The sequence below is a fragment of the Trichosurus vulpecula genome, chromosome 3 (genome assembly GCF_011100635.1).
Source record: "Trichosurus vulpecula isolate mTriVul1 chromosome 3, mTriVul1.pri, whole genome shotgun sequence".
Classification (NCBI taxonomy): domain Eukaryota; kingdom Metazoa; phylum Chordata; class Mammalia; order Diprotodontia; family Phalangeridae; genus Trichosurus; species Trichosurus vulpecula.
Window position 1 is genome coordinate 178,667,430 of NC_050575.1, and position 26,026 is coordinate 178,693,455.

General features: G+C 36.7%; 1 protein-coding gene across 2 annotated transcripts in view; it reads right to left on the reverse strand.

Annotated features, from left to right (window-relative positions):
• Positions 1 to 685: 685 nt before the first annotated feature.
• The window catches only part of DNAJC5 (DnaJ heat shock protein family (Hsp40) member C5), a 53,157-nt gene continuing 27,816 nt past the window's right edge, over positions 686 to 26,026 (reverse strand). The window contains exons 2-6 of one of the 2 annotated variants that reach the window (XR_005009904.1): positions 12,608 to 12,725; positions 10,935 to 11,148; positions 5,107 to 5,278; positions 4,921 to 4,995; positions 4,437 to 4,519 (exon numbers count right to left, since the gene is read on the reverse strand). Coding sequence is in view for 1 of the 2 variants with exons in the window: in XM_036750797.1 (XP_036606692.1) it covers positions 4,416 to 4,519; positions 5,107 to 5,278; positions 10,935 to 11,148; positions 12,608 to 12,714 (597 nt within the window). In the remaining variant the exon portion in view is untranslated. Of the gene's footprint in view, positions 4,520 to 4,920; positions 4,996 to 5,106; positions 5,279 to 10,934; positions 11,149 to 12,607; positions 12,726 to 26,026 lie in introns of both variants that reach the window. The other variant, XM_036750797.1, reaches the window with a different exon arrangement.

Genomic DNA, 26,026 nt, shown 5'->3' on the forward strand with positions numbered 1-26,026 from the left:
TCTCAAAAACTTCTTGTGGGTGGGGGGTAGTGTATGTGTGTATGAAAGAGGTAAAATTTGCATCTTCTCAGATCTGACTTCTTCTTCCCTGTTGATTTTTACCATAAGGGGATAATGGGAAGATTTAGTTTTTAAAAATTTCATAAAGATACACCCATGCCTCAGGAAGCACCCAAATAACTGTGACCAGGAAAGAAACTTTTTAAAAATAAAAAGTGAGAATTCAAAAGTGATGCTGGAGAGATGCACACAAAAAAAGTTGGTTTCTATTTCTGTCAAAGTTTCAGAATTTTGCAGCATACCTAATAGGCTCTCCCCATTTAATGCCCCAGGCTCCATCCCAGAACCCCAGTCCATCTGTGATGGTTCTGAGCCCAGGGATGGTGGGAGAATCTTGGCACACAATGTTGAAACGTGGAAGCCATTGTTTCCTTAAAATCCTTTGCAAGGAAAAAACTTTTTGGCCAGAAATTTCTTCAGACATGCCTCCAACCCTGGGAAAAACTTTATATTTTTAAGCAATATTCATATAACCTGAACATAAACCTGGAAAACTACTCACACTTTGACACACACAGATAAGAGGCTTTTGAGTCTTCTACAGTCCTCTTAGGGTTATTAAGTGTGTGTATATATATATATATATATATATATATATATATATATATATATATTTTTTTTTTTTACAAAGGTTGGCTCTCTGGGGAAGGAAGAGAAGAAGATATTTAGAAATTAAAGTATAAAAACAAAAGGTACCAATAACATTTTTAAAAAGATAACATTAGTTTACTAAATCTATTTTTAAAAGACTCAAAGATTGTGTCAAACATGGACCTAGAAACACAGGTTACCAAATAAGTCTCCTTATTATGAACTACAATGGTTCAGTTTTACCCAATAGGCAGAAAGGCTTGGGAGGATGAGGAAGAAGCCATTCTGGAGCATAGTCCAAGTTGTTAGTAATATTTTTAAACAAGACAAATGAAAAGCGCTTTCTCCTCATTACCGCCAATCCCTGGGCTCAAAGAACTCCACTTCTTTGTAGTGCTAGTACCATCACTTAAAACAGGGCCGTTTCCTACTACGAGAGTTGATTAAAAAGTTTTGAACTTTGTTTTTGGCAGCTCTGGAAGAAATCACTTCTAAAACATTCTTTTTGAAAACAAATTTAACACCATACACACTTATTACGAACTTGGATTTCAAGCTGAATTATTATTTTTAATGGCACAAATTACTTTGTTGTTCCATCATGGTTCTTTATTTTCAGAGTGCATGAAATATGAAGGTACCAAAATGGACTTTCCACCTCCTGTAACACAGGTTTAGGGCTTGAAAAAAGGTGAATGTAATTCATGATTAGAGCATACATTCATTCAAGCATTATCCCTCCTTCACTGTCAATGGAATTATCTATGACCATTTTAATGCTGCTTACAAACCTAGATGTCATACATTTCTCCTGCTACTTTTTGCTTCTCCCAGGGAGTACTGTGTCAGTGAAGTTATTAACAGCCAACAACCATGTTCTGCAAACCAGTTCCAAATACAGTAGTGGACAGGCTTATAAACCCTTAGAAGAAAGTTTGTGCCTCTTACAAGCTATTGCTACTTTTAAATGCAAGGTTGGAGCCTTTTATTAGGCCTTTCTCCTAACAGAGAAGAAGTAAATTTTACAAGAGAAATATGGGGATAAGCATGATGGGGAAAATTGTCTAGACCAGAATTCTCTCCCCAATGGTATTGTGACAGTCATTACAACATCATGCCATGTATAAACATTATCATTTGATCTCAGATCTAGTTCCTCACATCTGCCAAGGGGCCATGCAGGCTCACGGGTAAAATAAAAGTTGATTTTTGGCAAGTTCTAGTGAGAGAAAAAAAACAACCAGGTTCACTTTGCTCCCAAATTCTACTTAATGTTGAAGAAATTTTCAGCTTTAACCATTAAGGACATTGTCTGAGAAAGAAAAACAAGAAACTAACAAAGAAATAAAAAAAATGCTCCTCTCCTTCCCCCCAATCTAAAAAGTCTTCACAGATTCTACAAGGGCAATTACTACAATGGTTCTTTTAAATCAAGTTCCTGGGAAGAAAAGTAGCCCAGGGCTCTCTAACCTAGCATATACTAGGCATGTGACTAAGGAAACCTAGTATATTCACTTCACATAGAGAATTCCTTAGATACTTCCTGCAAATGGCATCAATTAAAATGTCTAGTCAGAAGAAAGGATGGGAAATCCACTCCCTACACGAAAGAAAGTTCATATGAAAATGTAAAACAATAATGGTATAGTATATAGCATAGTATTATTCATCATATGGAGTTCTTTGTTAATGAAGCATCAGGGCCAAATAGTTAAGAAACAGGAGCTGAGAAGAATAATTTATGATTTTGTTTGCTGGACACCCAGTTCTTAGGCCAAAATAGAAACACATGGAGTCTATTCTTAATTCTATCAGTCTTGTTTTTAGCTGACAAGGGCCACTGAACAGACTTTTCCTTAACCTATAAACTCAGCCTAAAAGACAGCAATTTGCTCTAGAAAGTTTCAAAATGGGGGCAATGACATACCACCTTCAGATACCTATCGGTGATTATAGCAGGGCTAAGCCATAAAGGGGTAAGGGAGAAAGAAAAACAGAATGAAAACAAGAGGGACAAAGGAAAGGATAAAGATTTGTGTGGCAGAGCACCAATACAACTTACCCTGGATACTATAAATTGCCTATTGCCATTCTTGACTAAAGAACTTTTAAGAAAAATTTGGACTGACTCGGCAGACCTACCAACTAGTCCCATTAGAAATCTAAAATCATCTGAAGAGAGGCAAAGTTAGGCTAAGGTAACTTTCCAGGTGATTATTTACCAATATTACAATTGACAATGTCTTCGAAGGAGGCCCCTACATCAAGCCTTATACAAGAAATTCTGTGTGCCTTCAACACTAGAATCTAAACCAGGGAAAGACTTTGTTACTTAAATTAACTGCTGAATAGGATCTCCAATGGGAATGATAAGTGGAGGAATGTCAAACAAGAAGCAAGAAAGAGAGGGTAGGGGAGTACGAAATTGAACAGAGTAAAAGAATGCAAGATAATGTATACAGTGTGCATCTAACTCCAGGGTACCTGCTTGGAAGTTGACAGCTATTCTGACTCTTTACTCTATAGTGCTGTCCTACCCTCACAACCCCTACCATGGTGGGGAGTGGGAAGAAGCAACCAGTGCAACCCAAACACCCTGAATCTTCCTTAGCATGGAATCCGTTAAATGCAAATAAAAGAAAAACACAACAATGATTTCACTGCAGAGTAACTGCTGGGTTAACAGAAGAACCTTAAAGTAAATTTTAGATACAGAAAACCAGTTTTAAACACTGTGCAAACATGATTTGGTTTCAATATAAAAAAGGAAATCTTTTTCATTTCCACAATTAATTTACCTGAGGAGGAAAAAAACTCACAATGATATACGTAAACAAGGCTGAAGAGATCAGGTACAAACTACATACCACATAAACACAGGGATTATGTCTTCTGAAGAGTCGTTTTCATAATTCCAAATTCCTTCATAATCAGAATCTGGAAGGGACCTCACAGGTCATGTAATCTAACCCCCTTATTTTACTGATAAGCAAACTAGGGCTCAGAGAGGTTTAGTGACTTGCCCAAGGTCATAGAAAGGAGTAGGGGAGTTGGAACCAAAACACAGGTATTCTGACTCTGGGCAAGGAGCTATTCATCATTTCTGGGGCTTAAGAAAAAAGGGAAGTGTCAAAGAGTAAGCCAGAATATGAAGGTCAAAAGCTAATAAGGAGGGATAAAATTCCCATCCGGAAACATCCTTCCATTTTGATCTAAGTCATACATTGGCTTTAACACAGGTACAGGGAATGTGAACAAGTACTCTTGGTTGAGAACGATGAATTCCCCTTCCTGTTTTCTAAAGGTCTTCAGAGCTAAATTGTATGGAAGCAAAAGTGGCTTCAGAGCAATTCTCACTTAAACTTGTAGGTTGAAAAATATATTTAGGCTGGTACCACTGCTTAGAATGCAGATTGCTTCCATTATTCACTTAATTCAGTAACTCCTCGATACATTTACAACACAGACATACATAAAAACATAACCCCATACATGCGATTAAAAAAAAAAAAAGAAGAAAGGAAGACCGTAGCTAAACTGCTTTAAATACTGCATGCTACAGCACTTCATGTATCATCAAGATACGACACTGAAGGTGACAGAAAAGGCGGAAGGGATTACAAAATATTCTTGGCAGGTCAGTGTCTGCCCTTTCCCTGTGGCAGGAGTTGTTCCCTCCCCGATTTCTATTTCTACTGTTCATGATTCTAATGTTGATTGGCCAGGTACTGATTTATCCATTCTAATTACAGTGTTTTCTTAACTTAGTTAAATCCATCAGTATGGTAGCTGGGGTGGGAATCAGTTGTGAGCTGGGTGGTCTCTGTGGCTGATGCTGGTTGTATCACAATAGGTGTGTCTGTAGCCTCTGAAAAAGGGGAAAACATACATACGTTATTGCACTAAGAGAACAAAGGTACACAAGCAGCTTTTGTTACATGACACCTAAATCCCTAACCAGAAACACTCCATTACCTTTATTAGGAAATGGAATAGAATGATCATTTCAACAAGTCACTATGACATATCATAGTAACACTGTTGCTCTGAGACCAAAAAACTGTTAATTGTCCCCCACCCCAATAAACCTTTTTCTGACTTCTTCAGAGTTTTTTTTAGCTACCCATTACTAAAAGTCCACCTTCTCCATCCCTCCCAACCACCACCAGTGTCCAAATTTCCAACCCCACAATTCTACTATTACTACAGAATCAATGGGTGGGAGACAATTATTTATGTAAATCTGGTCATTCTTGTTTCTATTTTTACCTCAAATTTCCATGTTCACACCTCAAACGTCCCAGCTTCCACCAAAAACACTCCAAGCACAGTATCAATGCCCTCCTGTTTGACAAGATAGTTCAACACTGGTTCAGGGATCATTCTAAGCTATTACCCACGCACACACTGGAGGCTGTATCTATTTCATGGGCTGTAACTGTTAAAGATACTTACCCTTCTCATCAGACTGTAACTGTGCCTCCAAGTCCTCTGGGGAGACGTAGTATTCTTGGTCATCACCTTCAGGAGGTTTAGGTTTGCACTTTCCACAGCAGCAGTTAAAGCAGCAGCACAGACAGCAGCAACAGTAGCATGCAGTAATGATCCCACAAAATAAAAACAGGGCCTGGGTAGAAGGAAGAGATTGTGAGTTATTTCAAAAATCAGATTTAACATATATTTCCATCTCACAAGAGACAAGAGTTTAATGTACTTGAAAAAAATGGCATTTAAGATGTAAGATGATCATCAATGTAGAACGAAAATGGAAAAATCATATGTGATACTATTCTCCTATTCAATCTATTGCACAGTAAATCTCAAGTTATTATAAGAAATGATACAAGACAGGGAAATAAAAACAAAGCTCATATCAAAGTGAGGGAGTAACTGCTGATGTCTGACTCAAAGTTCACTCATTCTAAAAAAAATGTATTTCCTTCAAGAACTCCAGTACCTAGCACAATGCCTGTTTAGTTTTGGGTGATAAAACGGTAATCCGGTATTATACTGGGAAAAACTCAAGTCTCACTGAGGAATGTCTATCAGACGAACTCTGAAGAAAATGAATGTCATATACAAAACATTCCCATTTCTGAATATTTCAACAGATCTGTGATTTCACACTAATAGTTAATTTCATCACAGAGAATGACTCATCCATGCCTTCTCATTTTGTGAATTGTTAGTGTTGTCCCAGAAATCCTCCTCAGAAAACAAGCCCAATATGCTGAAGACCTTCCTTAAGGTCCTTTTTACATTTTGTGTGTATTAGCAGAACACTTAAGCTTTCCATATGATCCTTATTTTTGCCACTTGACATCACTCATGTCACTGCTTGAATGTAGTCACCAGTGCAATGATGCTCAAGTCTGTGTCTATGTCTATCCATTGCCCTTTGGTTTATCTGTAACTTAGAGATGGTGATGTTTCAAAAGATTCGGTGCTATAGAACATGACTATGAGAACATTTGTGTTAAAGATGGATATTTACACTGGGATGCAGCCTGGGATTGTAAAAATATAATGGGATTTTCCCAAAGCAATCTCTTTTCCACCAATTCAGTTCTGTTACTTAATACATTTGTCCATTTGCAGTGCCTAAACTATTGCAATAAACTCCTATTAAGTCTGCCTGCTCCAAGTCTCTCTCCTCACTGCAATCCATTTTTTGTATATCTGCCAAACTGGTTTTTCCTAAAGTGCAAATCTGACCATGTTTTTCCCTCTACCCAATAATCTCCAGTGGCTACCTATTATAACCGGAGTTAAATATAAAACCAATTTTTAAAAGGGCATTTAAAAGCCCTTTCCAACCTGGCCCCAATTTACCTTTTCAGCCTTATTCTGTTATTCCCATGAACAATGTGATCCAGTCATACCGACCTTCTTGCAACTCCTCGTATACAGCATTTCAGCTTTCAGCACCATGCCTTTGAGCTGGCTGCTCCCCATACCCAGAATGCCCATAATGTATCTCTCATCTTCATCTCTCAGAATCCTAAGTTTCTTTCAAAGACCATCCTCTATATGAAACCTATCTTGATCCCTCAAGTCCCCTGTGTTTATTTATATACGTACACATCTTCCCCCTCTGAAGACAGGAATGTTTTTCATTTTGTTTCTGTATCCAATGTGCCTGACGCAGTACCTGAAAGTAGCAGATACTTAATAAATGCTTGCTAATTGATGTACTAATCTACTAACTCATTAGGCTGGCCATCCAAATGCATGTCACTGTCTGGACAATAAGTGACAGGGAATTTTATAGGATCTTAAAACATGCACTTGACTTTCCTTGTTGGAAGACAGCCTTTAAGGCTAGGTCTTGCTCTACTGAGTCAAATGCTTACTTTTTTCTTTTGCAATCAACCCATATTTTGCAGACTCTTGTGTTTATTTGCTGCACCATTTATCTATGGCTGAAAAGAGGTAGTCTGTTGTAGAGGATAATGTGCAAAAGCCATCCTGTTCCTCTCTCATTATACTGTGAATGCACCATATACATCACTGGCATAAAGATGAGAAAAGGCATATGGGCCTGTATATCCAGGTAGAGATATTCAACAGGCAGCTGGAGATATAGTGCCAGAGTTCAGGAGAGAAAGTGTGCAGGTTTGGGTGTCAATGGGATAGCGATCATAGCTGAATTCATGGATGCTTATGAGATCACCAAGAAAATTATAAAGAGAGAAGAAAAGACCCAGGATAGAACCCTGAAGTATATATTCATGCACAGGGATAAATACTGATCATGAACCTGAAAAGCAGACCCAGAAAGATATGTGTGACAGACAGGAAGAGAATTATAACAAAGCAGTGCCACAATAACTCAGGGAGCAGAGTGTGTCCGGGAGGAAGGAGGTGGGCCAAATTGCTTAGAGGTCAAGAAGGATGAGGACTGAGAAAAGGCAATAAAGAGACTATTGATGACCTTGAAGAAAGCAATTTTAGTTTAGTGTAGGAAAGTCAGATTGCAAGGTGCTGAGAAGTAAACAGGAAGTGAAAAAAGTAGAGAGACAATGAGGGCAGCTAGCTTTTTCTAGAAGTTTGGCTGTAAAAAGGGGATAACTATAGAGTAATAGCTTGAGGGAATGGTACTACAGATTCTTCTTAAGGGTCGGGGAGAGTGGGCATATTTAGAGGCATCAGAGAAGGAGCCAGAGGAAAAGGAGAAGCTGCAAATTAGAGAGGTAATGACTGAAAAAGCACATCCTGGAAGAGACAGGAAGGTTTGGGACTGGGGGAGAGGGAGAAGAGAAGGGCTGATGTTAGAAAGAAGGGACACTTCCTTTTCTCCCTGGAGGAGAAAATGGGAGATGAGACTGAGGTGATCTGACGTACAGAAGTGGGAAGAGCTGATAAAGGATAGCCTTAAATTTTTCAGTCAAAAGAGGCTTTGCTAAGAAGGCAGGACAGAAGGTGATGTAGGCAGACTGAGAAAAGAAGAAAAGAAAAAAAAAAAAGAGCTTTTGTGCAGAGTATATAGCGTAATAGGGTCCATGTGAGAATAGTAACAAAAAATTCATTAGATTTTCATCACCATGGCTTTATAACTTTTTTTTTTAGCAGTATTCAGCAACATATGAATAGGAGAGAAGATGGATAATAGGGAAAAGGCAAGGTTCAGTTACAGAAAGAGACAAGGGGTGAGAGGATAAAGGGATAAACAATTAAAGAACAATGAAAAACTGAGCTAGTTATCTGAATTGGTCAAGACTTTGCAGGGTGGGAAGTGAGTCTGGAGTAGGAGTGAAGCAAAAGGAGAGCTAGATGAGGGGTTTGGGGTTAGATGGCTTGGTAAGGTCCCTTTCCAGTTGTAAATCAGTGATGTTATGACAGCAGATTACGGCCAGACATAGAAATTTCCATAGATTGCAATGGTGCAACACATGTGGGTGACTAAAAAAGCAAGGGTATCACCATCACAGTGTAAGCACTAAGATGGGGATAAAGAAAGGTACCGTGGAAGAGTCTTGAAGGAAATTAGGAATTCTAAGAAGCACAAATAAAAATGGAATGCATTCCAGGCATGGGGGACAGGAAGGGATAGATTTGACACAGGGGGATCAAAGCAAGAGGTAATGTTGGCCTGAATTAGGGCAAGGTCTATGTGAGTAGAAAGGAGGAGATAGGTGGAAGAAATGCTATGGAGATAAAAATAATAAGACTTGGCACCCAACTGTATATAAGAGTGAGGGAAAAAAGAAGAGTTAAGGATTACTGAATTGAAAACCTAGGTCGCTGAAAATACTGATGATGGTACATTATGACAGAAATAGGGATTATAAGGTCACAGAGTTTGAAATGAAATGGACCTGTATTGGCCATTGGAGGCTGGAGGAGGAGTGGCTTTAGGGAGAAAGACAAAGCGTTTTGCTTTGGACATGCTGACTTTGTGATTCGACTATGGAGCCCAGGAGAGAGAAGTGGACTGGATGTGTAGATGTGAAAGTGACCTGCATAGAGAGGAAAACTGAACAGATGGGAATTGATAAAATCATCAAAAGTGAAATGTAGAGAAGAAGAGAAAGGGGTTATGATCATTTTACTTTGGTTAATTTTTGGAGGGAAAAGTGATTATCAAGTTCAACTTCTTTTTTCATTCCCAGTTTTCAGTCTGTATGGATAGTCAATTTCATTTTTGAAAGGCAGCAGGACATAGTGAAAGTAGGGCTGGGAGGCATCTTAATTTATACCTTGCATCTTCACACTTCCTAGCTATATGACCATGGGCAAGTCACAAAATCTCACTGAGACTGAGTTTACCCAGATATAAATGGGGATTAACCACCTGTGAAAGATGTGAAGATCTAATAAGATCACTTAAGAAAAACACTTTACAAACTTTAAAGTACCAAAAGTACAAATATGGTCGTTCTTCAAGACCTTCTGATTCTCATCTGGAAAAAAGTATTCATGATACAGAGGTTTAAGACTTCTGAATAATCTACAGACCTTAGGCCTCCTTCGTTTAGCAAACCTGAGACTTGTTTTTAAAACTATTTTCATCATTTTTCCTTGTGCCAACTTGGCACTAAAGTTACTGAGTATCAAAATATGTTGATTTGGGTTGAAGGATCTTGTCAAAGTTCTTCACAGAATTTCTCTACATTTATCCTTCACAAGAGATTTGAGCCTATAAACTAAAATTATCTCCATTTTGATCTTTATGTTTACCATGAACACTTAAAAATGACCAACTGTTCCATAAAATTGCTTCTTATTGTCTTCAGACACACAAAAAACTTTGTCAATTCTTTTGTCTCTCTGAAAAGGATGTATGAACCATGTTCCCATTTAGCAGTAACTTCCTTTGAAAAGGCCTCTAATTTCCTTTATGATGAGAATATCCATCTAGATGGTAGTTTTTGAGCTGAAAGGGACTTTAGAAGTCATTTGGTCCAACCCTTTATTTTACAAATTAACAAACTGAGGTCCAAAGAAATTAGATTAGCCTGAGGTTACCAAGGCAACAAGGGCTAGCTGGGATTTGACTTCAAATCCAGCATTCTTGAGATGGTCTATCTCGTCACTGGACAAAGACTTAATACTTAGGATAGCTATAGTTTTTTTTTTTTTAGGAGGAGGGGATTGTGTCCTTTATTTTGGAACATTTACGAAACAAATTGTTTTTAGATCACTCTCAATGCTAATAAATCCCTCTCCCCTACCCAAAGAGCCATCCTTTAGTAACAAAAAAAAAAAAAAAGAAAAGAAAAGAAAAGAAAAAAAAAAGCACTCAGCAAAACTAACCAATGCATCTACTGAATCTGACAGAATATGCAATATTCCACACCTACAATCAATGAAAATACCCAAACTTGGGCCCAAAGAAAAATTATGAAAATGCACTTCTCTCCCTTCTTTGCAGAGGTAGAGTATATTGCATGCATTGCTGGGTATAGTTAACATATTGGTTAGTTTTCTGAAGTGTTTTTTCCTTCCCTCTTTCATTCTTTATTATAAAGGACGATTTTCTGGATAAGGGCAGGGATAGACTGGAAAAGAAAAGAGATGTAAAATCAAGTGTCAATAAAAATTATAAAAGAATGATATAGCATTCTGTTTCCTCTTCTTTGATCTTCCTATTTACATTTTCCTGCAGTTAATTTTTATACTGTTTAAATAACCAAGTTTATAAAATTCTTGCAATCCAATGTTTTTAAACTAGTTATTACAACAAAACACAAAATTGTACGCACAATCTTAGAAAACCCCAAAGAACACCCTGAATAGAAGAGTCTCTTTGACACTTTTAAAGGAAGCATATTTCCTCTCACCTTTGCCCACCAGCTGGATAGCACAAAATAGGTATTCACGTTCTCCTCCCCAAACTGCTCAGCTACATAAAGGCCCAAAGAGCCATACTTGTCATATATGTTTCGTTTTGTGGCATCAGTCAATATCGCATGTGCGTTGTTGATCTCTTTAAACTTGTCTGCAGCTTCTGGGTTATCTGGATTCTTGTCAGGATGATATTTCAACGCAAGCTTCCTGCAAACAAAAAGATTTTTGTCCACTTAAATTCAGTTCCTTTCTTTCACTTTTCTTTTCATCTATGTGACACAGTAGTCAATACATGCAAATTTTTTTTATTTTATGGTCTCATCCATTTGCATCTGTATTTCTACCTTGACAGGAGAAGAAAAATAATTAGGACATAAGAACTTCCCTAAAATGACAAATCTAACCACACTCAAGGAGCTATGGAAAGATCAGCTTTGCCTTGTTGCATATACTTTGTTCCTCTTATACCATATAAGATTTACTTATGGCAACAGTGCCATAACTTCAGTGTTACTGAATACTGGCAGACTTCTCTAAGAAACCTACAAAGCCCACTACTGACCTCTAGTGTCCCATTTAATTTACTGAATATTTTTTAAAAAACCCAAACCTATAAAAACATTTTAAATCATGTAATTTATATTTGCTTGCCATTAACTATTCTAACACTTAAAATGACCAAATGAGAATACTAAGATGCCTATTTTATGTGGAGAGTCCAAATGTTTTAAACAATCTTCCCATAAACCCAAGGAACCCTTTAGGTTGAAGTGGTTGAAGTAAATAAAATGTATAAAAAATAAGTGACACAGATCCAGAATTTGCTGGCCAATAAGTACATACATCTTTACAGATAGACAAGTAATGCATTTTTTACTTACCATGGATGACAAAAGAAGTCTTACTTGGTGCCTCTACTACTACGGCTACAAATACTACTATCACCTAATCAGCAGTGAGTTTATTTACTTTCTACTAAAAAGAAGTGAGTGAAAACAAAAATTTCATAAGCAAAATATATGAAAAAGGAAGCTGCATGGAAGTGAATACATTTTTTAAAAGAAGCCTACTAAAATGGTCACACTGTTAAAAGTATACATGGAACATTTTTTCCCAGGTTCTTCTTTTTCAATTTTTTACTGATACTCTTTTTTAAAATTGAGAACTCTCACTTTCCAATAACTCTTTCCTGCTGTCCCTCTCCTGAAACATATAAGAACAGTTGAAAAAATATACTGGCCATGTTTGAAAATGTATGTGTCCATGTTCTTCTTCTCAGAGCACTGCATATACTATCAAAGGCTAAAAAGGAAGGTCTTTAAATATATTTATACTTTTTTTTCTTTCTAAAGTACTGCTTTAGAAATCAATAGTTTTGCCATTTGATAATGTACAAAATTCTGCAAGGTGCTACTTTCCCCTCAAGAAAATGTAAGAACATAAATTTTAAATATTCTAGGAAATAAGCACTTTTATAACTGGAAATACAAAATTCAAAATGAAACTGTGTCCCCTATAAGTTACAAATTGTTTTTAAAGAAAACTTAAACATCTGAAGAAAGAGCCTTTTCTTATAAATGTTGTAACTGACTGAATACAGATCTAAACATAATGATCACACCATTTGGCCACCTAAGTGAATTTCCAAAAGTTAAAATTTTCTTACCTATATGATTTTTTTATATCATCTGAGGTTGCATTCTTGTCTAACCCAAGAACATGGTACAATGATTCTCCAGAGGTAGAAAGTGAACGCTGTCTCTGGTCTGCCATTTTATGCCAATCTGCAAAACATATTTTATTAAAATACAACACTGAGAAATCATCCAAGTAGCTTGTAATGGTCAGCTTTGTAACAAAGATTCATGTCCAAAGCTCACTTTTAAGATTAAAACTCCAACTACCACAAAAAGTTGGTAGAAATGGGTTTTCTCCTAAGATAATAAAAAGAAGTGACGTCACTAGATATCAAACTATAAACTTGTGGCATTAAAGCTGATTATTTTGCAGTTCCCTCTTTTCCATAAGAAACTCGTATTTACTCTAGCATGTCTAAAATTTTAAGAAATCATAAAAGTTACTTGAAACCTAATACTTGAGATAAGAATGCAACATACAATACAATAAAATTAGTTTGTATCTGTTTAATTCTTTGAATGGCACAAAACTGGGACAAACTTCTCATAGCCTTGAACTTAAATTATGCTGAAGATAGGCTAAGAGTAGTGAAGTAATATACATTTATTTCCTGAAGTCAGAAAGACCCAAATTCAACCCAGGCCTTCAGACACTTACTAGCTGTGTGACCCTGGGCAAGTCACTTTACCTCTGTGCGCCTCAGTTTCTCACCTGTATATATATACAAACATATGCGTACATATACATATGTGCCAGTTATTATCACTATTTCAGTCAGTGAGTTACTGATGCACTGAGGTTAAGTGCCTTGCTCAGGGTCATACAGCCAGTGTGTGTCAGCAGTAAGGCATGAAGCCAAGTTTTCAGGACTCTTAGGCAAGTTCTCTATTCACCGCTGCCTTAAAAACAAAATGGTCTTTGTTCCTAACTAAAAAAAAATGACTAAATTACAAATTCATGGTACATAACCTTAACCTGGCTTTTTTCCCATTGAACATTTTTTCTATTCTACCCTCACTGATTACTTCCTCTCTTACTTTCCATATTAATTGTTCCTAATTCCTCTTCAAACCCCTAACCATACCTCACCCCCTATACACTTAGAAAAGATTACCTAACCTCCTATTTAATAAGAGACTGAGGCCCCAAACAGGAAGTTCTTCAATTTCCTTTCCCCAAACTTAGTAGCACCATGGACTTATTCTCTTCTGTTTCAAAAGAGAAGTATTCCTATTCATGTTTAGGTTAATTAACCCTTGTTTCTTTGCCCTTGATTCATTTCCTTCCCTCCTTTAAAAAGCTTCAAGTATCTCTATTATCCCCACCACTAGCATCTTCCTTTCCATCTAAGAATGTGCTGAAGTCTACCAAATCCTTTAAAAAAAAAAAAAAGCTTCATTTAGCCCTTCTAAACTGCAGTCACATTACTAACTCCAATCTAACAAGCATTTAGTAAGCACCAACTACATTCAAAGAAGTGTGCTAACCCCAGAAGATACCAAACACAAAATTAAAAATACTTCTTGCCCCCCAAAATCGAGGGGGGGGCGCTTATATTCTTTATGAACTGCCTGCCATCTTCACCATTTGAATGAAATTCATAGCCACTTTCCTTGACCCCCCTTTTACTGTATTTGGAATCTGTCATATCCTGAGCCACCTTTTTTCTAAAGTTTATTATGAATTTCAATAACTGATATATTTCAAAAATTCATTTCAATATACTGTAACTATTCTTTAGCTACCACCCCCCTTATATGTTACTAATGACTAAATTGCCAAATTCAAAGGCAAATGAATTGGTTGGTCCTCATTCTCCCCTTACCTCGCCAGAACATTTAACATGGTTGAATTACTCACCCTTTTGGGATATGCTTTTTCCTCAACTTCACTTTCTTTGTTCTTATCCAACCTTTCAAACCATCTGCTCTGGTTCCTCTTCCTGATTCTTTAAATTGGGTGTTTTCCAAGGTTCTGTCCTCTGTCTTCTCTTTCTATATCCTGCCCCTTAGTGATCTCATTTACGCCCATGGCATCACCTTTTTAGCAGGTGAACTCAGGTTCTGCACCTCCAAATTAGCATCCCAAACCTAACATGTCAGAAAACCATTCATAACATCTTCTCAAAAAACTTTCTGCTCCATTTCAGATTTCACTATTTCTGTTAGTAAAACAGTACAACTGTATCTTTGTCCCATGTTTTGAAACTCTGGTGTTCACTGATGCTTCACTCTCTTTCACTTCTCATAGCCAGTTATTAAATCCTATTTAAGGCAGCTAAGTGGCACAGTGGATAGAATATTGAGCCTAGTCAGGAAGACTCACCTTTCTGATTTCAAATCTGGCCTCAGACACTAGCTGTGTGACCCTGGGAAAGTTGTTTAATCTTGTTTGTCTCAGTTTTCTCATCTGTAAAATGAGCTGGAAAAGGAAATGGCAAACTACTCCAGTATCTTTGCCAACAAAATGACCCCAAAAGGGGTCATGAGGAGTCAGACATGACTGAAAGAACTCAACAACAACAAAATCCTATAAACACTGTTTATCTTTTTGCTCTCCTCCATTATTCCTAATTTCCACTGCCACTGCCTTATTGCATTTTTGAGAAATTGAATCTGTTATTTCATTGGGATAGAGTGGAGAGTGTTAATTATATGCAAGGTACTGTGCTAAATGCTGGAAGGGGAAAAAATGGTCTCTGCCCTAAAGGAATTCATCTTGTAATGGGGGAGACAACATGCAAATAACTATACATCTAAGATATATGCAGTGCAAATGGAAGGTAATTCCAAGGAAGGCACTGGGAGTGGGAAATGAGAAAGACTTCCTGTAGAAGGCAGGTCTGGAGCAGAGTCTTGAAGGCCAGTGTCAATGGATCAAAATATAAGACCAGGAGGGTAAGAAGGGAGTCAGATTGTGAAGGCCTTTAAATCCCAAACAGAAATATATATTTGATCCTTGAAGTGACAAGGAGCCACTGAGTTGGGGGTGGTAGTAAACAGTGTCAGATCTGTGCTTTAGAAAAATCACTGGCAGCTGAATGGAGGAGGGACCAGAGTGGGGAAGGACTCGAGGTGGGGAGACCAATTAGAAGTCTAATGCAGTGACTGCACAGGTATGATCTATATCAAATTGCTTGCTTTCTCGAAGACAGAGGAACTTAAAATTTTTAAAAATGAATGTTAAAAATTGTTTTTACAAGTGATTGGAAAAATAATTTAAAAAAGAAGTCTAACATGATAGGAAAGATGTGAAATAATGACAGACTCTAACAGTTGTAATGGCTATGTCAGTAGAATAAAGGGATCTATGATAGTTTGTGAAGGTAGAAATGACAAGACCTGGGAACTGAATAGAAATGTGGAGTTAGTGCAAGAAAAGAACTGAGTATAACTCCCAAGTTATGAGAATGGATGACTAGGAAGGTAGTGGTGTTCTCATAAGTAAGGAAAATTTGGAAGAGGAAAAGGTTTGGAGGGGATAATAATGAGTCGTTTTGAGTATGTTGAGTTTCAGAGGCTTATAGAACATCTAGTTGGAGATATTCAAAAGACATTGGTGATGTGAGATGGGAACTTAGGAGAGAAGTTAGGGTTGCATAGATAGAATTTAATTGCAAAGAGATGACAACTGAACCTATATGAGTTAATGAGATCATCAAGTGAGATGATAAACAACAGAGGTTAATTTTTTTTGTGTCATGGATCCCTTTGGCAGTCTACTGAAGTCTACAGATCCCTTTTCAGAATGTTTTAAAATTAAAATATAAACAAAACAAAGGCTTACAAAGGAAGCCAGTTATATTGAAATACCATTATGTGTGTGTGTGTGTGTGTGTGAGAGAGAGAGAGAGAGAGAGAGAGAGAGAGAGAGAGAGAGACATTCATAGATTCCAGGTTAAGAACTTCTGGTACAGAGAGAAAAGAGGATCAAGGAAAAAGCCTTGGGTGAAGAGTTGGATAAAGATCTAACAAAGGAGGCTAAGAAGGGAGAATCAGAGAGGATGAGAACCAGGAGTGAGTAGCAGCACGAAAATCTAGAGAAATGAGAATATCTAGGAGGTGATCCACAATGTCAAACAGCTAGCATGTCAGAGGTAAGACTGGAAAACAATCTCCTTGACTCTGAAATTGGCTCTCTTAATGCTGCCTGTCACTTAGTGTATGTATGTATGTATGTATATATAAATAAAATTAGAACTCTTTCTGGCATTCAATGTTCTCTAGAAATCTGGTACCTCTAAATCTTCCCTGCCTCATCTCATACTATTACTCCTTTTCATATATTCTATGCCCAGCCAAATTGAATTATTTTCTATTTATTTCTTATATCTTTCTGTCTCTTTTCTTTGTCTTTACTCGATATATTTTCTATGCTTAAAATGTGCCTCCTTTCTAAATTTCTACAAATACTTTAAAGCCCACCATGAAGCAGGCTCCCAATTCTCCCTTTTAGAAATGACTGCTCCTTCAGTACCTGTAAGCATTTAATAATTTTTAAAAATCTGCTGAACTTTGAATACTGGATCAACTATAATCTGAAATGCCCAGGTAATTTTGAAGTTACCCTCTTCCTAAACATCTCTATGGCAAGTACTATGTGCAGTTCTGTCACTAAGTTACTGCTCTGCATAGCTAGTAACAGATTCCTATGCAGAAGCATGTTGTATCCAAGGCTGCTCTGATCAACACTTTCACAAAAACATGCACTAATATATTATAAACAAATCATACCCTGAAGTTGCAATGATGTACTGAAAAGTAATTCAGCCCACTGCTTGTGTAACTGTGTTCCTATGGAATTAAATAGTGTTCTAGGAACAAGTAACCTAACATGTTTTTTAAAGACCAAGAAATATTAGATGAGATATATCCATAGCTGCATTTCTGTTCTGCTACTTCTCTGTGCCCAATTTTCAAAGAATCACATGACTTGAGAGTTCCATGGGATCTCACTGGCAAGAAACCCCACAAAGTATCAGGTAAGTGGTCAAACAGACTCTGACTAAAGACTTCCAATGAGAGGAATTTCCTAAGGCAGCCTATTACACTTCTGGATAGCTCTAATTCTTTTATAGTCACAAGTGGTCACTGCACTGATAAGTGTTCTTATAGCTTTCGAAGATTTGTTTTTAGTGTTGCTGTTGCATAAATTGTTCTCCTAGTTCTAGTAATCAGTTCATATATGCTTTAAAAGTTTATTTTTATATTATAGTGTAAATTCTTCTTCTGGTTCTGCTCACTTCATTGTGCATCAGGTCATATACATTTTTCCATGTAACTGTGAAATCATCTTTTCCCTCATCTTTTACACCACACTATCAGCTATACAGCTTTTGGATTTCTTGGACATCTCCATCATACCTTCCTTCCCTGAGAAATTTACCCCTAGGTTTTCAGTTCTTTACCAAAACAAAAACACACACAAAAAAAGGAGGTGCTACACATTGTTTTGGTACATACAGGAAGGGCACTTTCATTTTGCTTTGATCTCTTTGTGGTATATAGGCCTAGAGCAGTGGTACAGCTGGATCAATGCTAATTCTTTTTTCAAAAATTTATTTTATTCAACAAAAATTTACATTTTCACCTCCTACCGCCCCCACTGAGAAAGAAAAACAAAACCAGTTACAAACACTCTCTCTCTGTAGCAAAACAAATTCCTGCAGTCACCAGAACCAAAAAAATGTCAATTTGCATTGGGCAAGTGGGCAACATGTTATCATGATTCCTCTGGTACTGTGGTTGGCCACTGTGTTGATCCAAGTTTTTCAAAGTTGTTTCTTTGCAATATTGTTGTTACTGTATGAACTCTTCTCCCGGTTCTACTCACATCCCTCTTCATTGGTTCATAACAATTATTTGTAGACTTCTCTATAACTATCTCTATTATTTCTTATAGCACAATACTATCGCGTCACAATTATGTAACCCTCACTTGCTAAGCCATTCCTCAATGGGAACCCCTTCAGTTTCAAATTCTTTGTCATTTGATAGGTATGAGATGGCCAGAGTTGTTTTAATTACTCTAATTATCAGTGATTTAGAACATTTTTTTCTTAAGGTTACTGATAGCTTGGATTTCTTCCTCTGAAAACTGCCTGTTCTATCCTTTGATCATTTATCAATTGGGTAATGGCTTATTCTTAGAAATTTGAATCAGTTCCCTATGTATCTTAGAAAAGAGACCTTACTAGAGAAACTTGCAAAGGTTTGATTATTTGTTCTCTTTTAACTGCACTGGTTTTGTTTGAGCAAAACCTTTTTTAGTTTTATGTAATAAAAATTGTCTATTTTACTTTCTGTGATCTACTCTGTCTCTTGTTTGGTCATGTCCCCTTATCCAAATATATGAAAAGTAATTTCTTCTCTGTTAATGATACCACCCTCTATGTCTAAGTCATGTACTCATTTGGAGTTTATCTTGCTAGCCCTCTGCACACAGTAAGCCTTTAAGAATTGTTCCATGAATTGGAATCCCTTCTCCCCAATCTAACAAGAACAGGATAGGCTGCCATCAAAAGCACTGTCCATTTGCTCTCTAAAAGGGTGTGTGACCCACTTTTTTGTGGCTAGAACTTAACTTGTCCAAGAAGTTAGACTGGTGAATTTCATCAAAAGCAATTTCAGTGGAGTGGTAAAGATGAAGCCATCTTGTATCAGCCCAAGAATGATGAAGAAAATTCAAATTCGTAAACATTTTTACTAGTGATAATTTTCTTCTTTTGTGGGGGGATGCACAGATAGGCTATCATACAAAAATAGACAAATATTTTCTAAAAATCTAAATTAAATTTTTTCATTTAAAAATTCTTAAGGCAGAACTGTACTTAAAACTGTGGTATTCACCTAAGTGACACAAATTTAAATATTTTTAATATTTATCTTAAGCTTAGGTATTTAAAACTGGTCAAATAGACTGCTTCTTTGTATGTGTAGTAACTTTTTGTAATTTAGTATTCAATCTCAGACCCCTATGAACAACTTTACTTATTTAAATGCTAATATTCAGCAAACCTTTGAGGATGTAGGTTTAAACCTTGCTTCCACCCCTTAAGTCAAACAAAACATTACATACATACCAGGGTCCCTTTAAACCCACTGTTCCTAAAAATACTTAAGCAATTCATACTGAGGATTCCCTTTCTCCTTTCTGAATGTATGCTCCTTGAAGGCTAAGACTGTTTTTTTCACCATAGTTGTGAAGGTTATTATCACTACAGCAATCAAATGTGAAGGTACAAAAAAAAACCAACCCCACACCATTCAGTAATTCGTCTCCTCTCACTTCTCATAAACTCTGGTCTCTGGCTTCTGACTTTATCTTCCAACTAAAAATGCTCTCTACAAAGTTACCAATGATCTCATTTGCCAACTATAATGGTTTCTTTCTCAATCCGTGTTGTTCTTGCCCTCTCTGTATCATTTGATATTAACCCCCTTCTCCAGGATCCTCTGTTCTTTCTCAGTTTTACTACCCTAAATCCTCTTCTCTCCTCGGTGATTAGCTACCATGGGTTCAATCATGTCTGCTCATATTCCTGGGATCTAATTATCTACCTGGACAGCTAAGAAGTCAAGAAGACTGGGCCTGGAGTCAGGAAGATCTGAATTCAAATCTACCCTCAGACACTTGGTTGTATGACACTGGGCAATTCATTTAACCCTGTTTACCACAGCTCCTCATTTGCAAAATGAACTGGAAAAGAAAATGACAAACCACTTCAGTGTCTTTGCCAAGAAAACCCAAACATGGTCACGAACAGTGCATTTAGGGTAGGACATGACTGAATCAACTGAATAACAACAAATTATTTACCTATAGCCCATCTCAATTTCCTGTCCAGAATTACTGTTTCTTGGATTTCCCAGTCATTTCAAAGTGAACATGTCCAAAAGACAACCTGTAATCTTTATCAGCTTCCCCTGCCCCTCTTCCCTGCTATCCCCACTAAATACATGCTTGCTAATTGATTAAAATATTAGGTATTAACTATTTCAAAGTTTTTTTAAACTAGAGGTCTAGATAGGACGATAAGTATTAGAAAAACTATTTTTAAAAAATTCTTTTGGAAGAATCTGATTTTTAATTTCTCACCTGGCTATACTACTTTGGGACTTTTTCTCACTTTTCCTCCATGTCCCCTTTCCTTCCTTCCTCCCTCCCCTTCCCATGTTAGCTTATTTTTTTGTGTGTTGTCTTCCTTCATTAGACTGTAAGCTCCTTGAAGACAAGGGATCTTTTTTCATATTTGTATCCCCAGTGTTTAGCACAGTGCGTGGCACATAGTAGGTGCTTAATAAATGTTTGTTGACTAACTGAATGAGTGATGAATAATGGAAATTTTCAGTAATTTAAGTAGCATCATGGCATAGGACAGCTGGGCTCAGAAGCAGGAAAACCGGGGTTCAAGTTCAGCCTGTGATACACACTGATTGACCCTGAACAAGCCACTTAATCTCTCAGTGCTCTAGGAAACTTTCTAAGGTTGTAAGTTGCAGACAACATGCAGACCTACATTAGTAGAGGGAGTTTCCTCATCTGGAAATTCCCTAAAATAATGAAATCACAGGTCTAGTTCCTATCTCGTCAGTAATTTATAAGAGATTATTGAGTGTGGTCCAATAAGAAAGAGTGGTTGGCTTATAAACCAACTCTATAGTTTGTTGGTTGAAATTGTAATCAAGGAACAACTAACAAGAGTGTAGTAGAAAATGGAGGAGGGGGGAGATGATGGTTTAACTTACTCTAATCTATAAAGCATATATGCTGCACTGTGTTTCATTATATTAACATCATCCAATTATCTTTTCCTAAGAAAAACGTTCTTTTATTTTGGAAAAAAATCACTATGGAAAATAAGTTCCCCCTCAAAGTGTTCTCTTTACCACTTTTTTATTCTCAAGAATAAAAATAACAAAAGAATGTGTATGAGTTAAAATAAAAGAATGATGAGCAGTTTTTCAAAAAAGCTAATCACTTCTCTTTAACCAAAAGCAGAATGATGAAAAAATTTCTGAAACCAAAAACAGTATAACACACAAAAGACTCAACATAAAGGTTAATAACCTTATTAACAATCACTTAGTCAACAACATTTTCTTTTGGGGGGGGGAGGGTGTAATATAACTGTGTGCTAAGCACTGCACTAACAATAATAGTGGAGATTTAAAAAGAAACAAGAATGTTATTCTTGTCTTTCCAGTGTGTTAAAACCATACAAACGAAAAATGGATTTAAGAATAATCACAAAGCAACATAAAAAGATGGTTTTATTTTGAACTTTGCAATATCACTGCCTCAGTCTGTAGCTCCTAAAGTCCTATCCCATAATTTTTTTATTTCCCATATTTTAACACCACCATTGAGAAATAAGCAGAAAATCAACAGCAGGTAAGCATAAAATCTCTGCAGCCATTCTCACAGTCAACAGAACCAAAGCTAATCAAATCTCCCACTTCATATCAATGAAACATGTCCAAAGAACAGAAGGATTCTTACAATATGCCTATAAGTCATTTTTTTGAACCATTTAAATAACAGCTTTCTGAATACATTAACCAACTACAAAAAATTCAGTCTAGCATTTAAGAAATGAGGTCGTAGGTACCTGGACCAAGATTTACAGAGTCAATTCATTTTAATCCAATAAGTATTTATTAGCTATCTACTATGTGAAACACCATTGCAAGGCAGTATGCTGGGTTAAGAAGATGTATGGGAACATTTGCAATGCACAATCATGGCCCTCCAAGGAGGTGAGTAAGAGAGAATCTTCTCATCTTTTCTTTGAAGTCTTTTTTGTTCTTTGTAATTTTGCAACATTTGCTCTTTCTGTTTAAACTGTTCTTGTCCTGATATTGTTTTCTCGGCTCTGCATAACTCACTATGTATCAATTCATGTAAATTTTTCCATGCTTCTCTATATCCATCATATTCATTTCTTACAGCACAGTAAGAATTCATGTGCCACAATTTGTATAGCCATTCCCCAACTAATGGGCAAATTTCCAATTCTTTGCTAAAACAAAAAATGCTCCCATTGAAATGTATTTCTTAGTATTTGGAGAGGTTGTCAAAATACTCATTCCTTAGCTTTATATTGTGTAACTAGGCCCAAATTTATGAAAGCTGCCATGAAAAGCTAGCAATAAAATAGGTAACACATCAGCATTGTTTTTAGGCCTTAGAAAAAGCAGGCTAGACAACTATTCAAGTATTACTATTCAAACACAAGCCTCCAACTGCAACAGTTATTACTCACACTGAACTTTTGAACAAATAGAATGGCAAAACAATTGCTGATAGTTCTCTATAACAATTCTCATATTTATCCAAGTCAAATGCATCCTTTTGCAAAAAATTGCTCATAGATTCAACCCATGTGAGAGTACATGAATATATTTTACAAATGCAGCATACATAGCATACCTTGATCTCATGACATCAGCTGCTGCTTTTTTCCAGAATCAATAGCATAATAGTATCTTGACTACTTTAAGGAATTAATTTATTCATTTAAAAATAAAATCACAGTGATTACATATTTGAAAGGTAGGAAATGAACTAACTCACCTACCATATTGGACATAAGAACAAATCTACAACAGCCTATGCAAAATGTTCTAGAAGGAAATATTTATTAAATATCTCCTCAGGTTAAAGTTTAAGATAATCCACATCCAATAACAGGAAAACTTCACCTTCAGTTTTTCCTTTAAATATAGAGTACAGTTCAAAATGTAAAACCAGTCTCACAGGCAGACAACTCAAATAACTCCTAGTTCTGGATACATACACTACTGAATGCAAAGTAAGATAAACTATATAAACCCTTTAGCCAAAGGAGCAAGAGTAATGTGATATGCCAGGTGCAACACTGTGGACACAGTGTACACAGGTGTACAAGATTAACAAAAAAGTATCCAAAATGTAAATAAACAGTGGCAAGAAGAGGCACTGAAAATTCCTTTTTGATTTTTAAGTGCTTTAAAAATGTTTAAAGCAAGAGCTTAATGGGATCATGACTCTAGAAACCACTTTGAGCATTGCTATTACCTGGGTGAGTCACACACAAGCATTTTGTGCTCTTTAATCCAAAAAGCACATCCCTTTTTGATGCTCCTCCAAACTGTGGTTTTGACTTCTGGATTTCAAGACCATGCCTCAACTGCTGTAACATCCTGCAACTTCCTTCAGTGCCTGGGGTCCCTCAGCCTGGAACATTTGGGCTCATTACTCTTAAAATCACTCAAGTAAGATTTTTCTTTTACTTGATATGTTTCTTAGACCTACTGAATAATGTGTAACACCAGCTTTAAAAGCTTCTACTGTAGAAAGTAACTATACTGATACTGTGCCTATAAATAATCTAATAGTCTTTTCTCATCCTTCTTGACCTCTTATCAGCCTTTGACATCATTGATCACCCGCCTCTTGACACTACTCTTTCTCTTCAGTTTTAAAGACATTACTCTCTCCTGGTTCTCCTCCTACCTGTCTGACCACTTCTTCTCAAGTGTCCTTTGCTAGATCTTCAATTGGGTGACACTCACTAACTGTAGGCGGGGGGTGGGAGGAGGCGTGCTGGGTCACCAATGCTGTTCTGATTCCCCTTCTTCCCCCATATATTAACCGGGTTTTAGCTCTCATGGATTCAATTATCATCTCTATGCAGATGATTCTTGGATAATAAATATTTATTGATCGAGGCACTGTGCTAAGCTCAGCCCTAAGTTCTCTCTTGATCTCTAGCCTTGCATCAACAATTGCCTATTGAACATCTTGAGCTGGATGTCCTTTACATATCTTAAACTCAACATATTCAAAATTGAACTCATCTTTCTTTCCAAATTCTCCATTTTTCTTAAATTTTCCTATTACTGGTAAGGGTATGACCATCTTCCCAGTAACCTAGGATTACAGCCTATGTTTCATTCTTGATTCTCTACTCTTTTAACTCCCATATTCAATCAGTTGCCAAGCCTGTTGTTTCTACTTTCATAATATCTTTTATGTATGCTCTTTTCTCTCCTATGACACTGACACTACCCTGGAACAGGACCCTATCATCTCATGTATAGATTATGGCAATAGCTTGTTGGTTGGTTTCTCTGTCTCAAATCTTTCCCCACCATAATCCACCATCCTCCACTCAGCTATCAAAGTGATCTTCCTAAAGCTCAAACCTGACCATGTCATCCCACCAATCAACTCCAGTGGCTCCTTAAAGATTAAATATAAAATTCTCTGCTTAGCATTTAAGGCTCTTCAGAATGTGGCTTCTTCCTACCTTTCCAGTCTTCTTATACCTTACTAACTCACCCTTCTCACCCCTTCACATAGCCTGAGATTTGGTGACACTAGCATCGAAAATACCAGGAGCACAAGATATTCTATTTCTGGAATTAATATATTTTCCATTGGCTTTGCCCCATGTCTGGAACTTTCTTCTCATTTCTGCCTCCTGACTTCCCTCAAGTCTCAGCTAAAATCTCACCTTCTGCCAAGTATCCTTTCCTAGTTCCTCTTAATACTACTGTCTTTCCTCTAAGATTAGCTCCAATTTATCCTGTAAATACTGTTTGTACATAGTTGTTTGAATTTTGTCTTCCCCATTAGATCATATGCTCCCTGAGCACAGGGACTATTTTTTGATCTTCTTTGTATTCCTAGCACTTAGCATAGCTCCTGGCACACAGAAGTAGTTTAATAAATGGTTGCTGACTTGACAATGGAATTTTGATAAGTAACGATCTATCATTCTATGAGGAATCTGCAGGGAGACTGAATTTAGCTGTCCTTCTGAAGAGACTATTAACTGATGTCTAAAGAGTAGTTTCTTCAGTTCATTAAATAATGTTGAATAAACTGGGGTAGGAGTTGAGAGCTAACTGATGAATTAATTAGAAAGGTGCTACAATTTTAGTAATTAAAATGGGAATACATACATATGGAATATATAAATGCGGATTACCTTAGAATGTGGGCTAAGAATAAAGGAGAATGGACCAGTAGCAGATAGAGAAGTGATCACCCTACCTACCTTGTATGTTAGGAAGGGAAGTCTTTCTCTACAACCCTGCTGCATGTAGGGATTTGCACATTGGGCTTTGGCTTTCTTTCTTTCTCATAGGTATTTTCTCTCATTATCAACTCACTATAATGTAAATTACCTTTCAGTACCATAGATGATTAATGACATTCATTTTACTGTTTTATTTGATATATAATTAAATATCCCAATTGTTTATCACTGTTCATGTGGCTGTTGCATGTTTAATGATTAGTATAACATTATTTTGTTTGCTAATTATAATTTTTATATACTACTTGAAAATGGAGACTTACATGTTTAGTGATGTTTTCAAACTAGAAATTCATCAGAGTCTCTTGATTTTAGAACTGGACCAAAACAAAACAAAACAAAAAAAACCACACAACATAA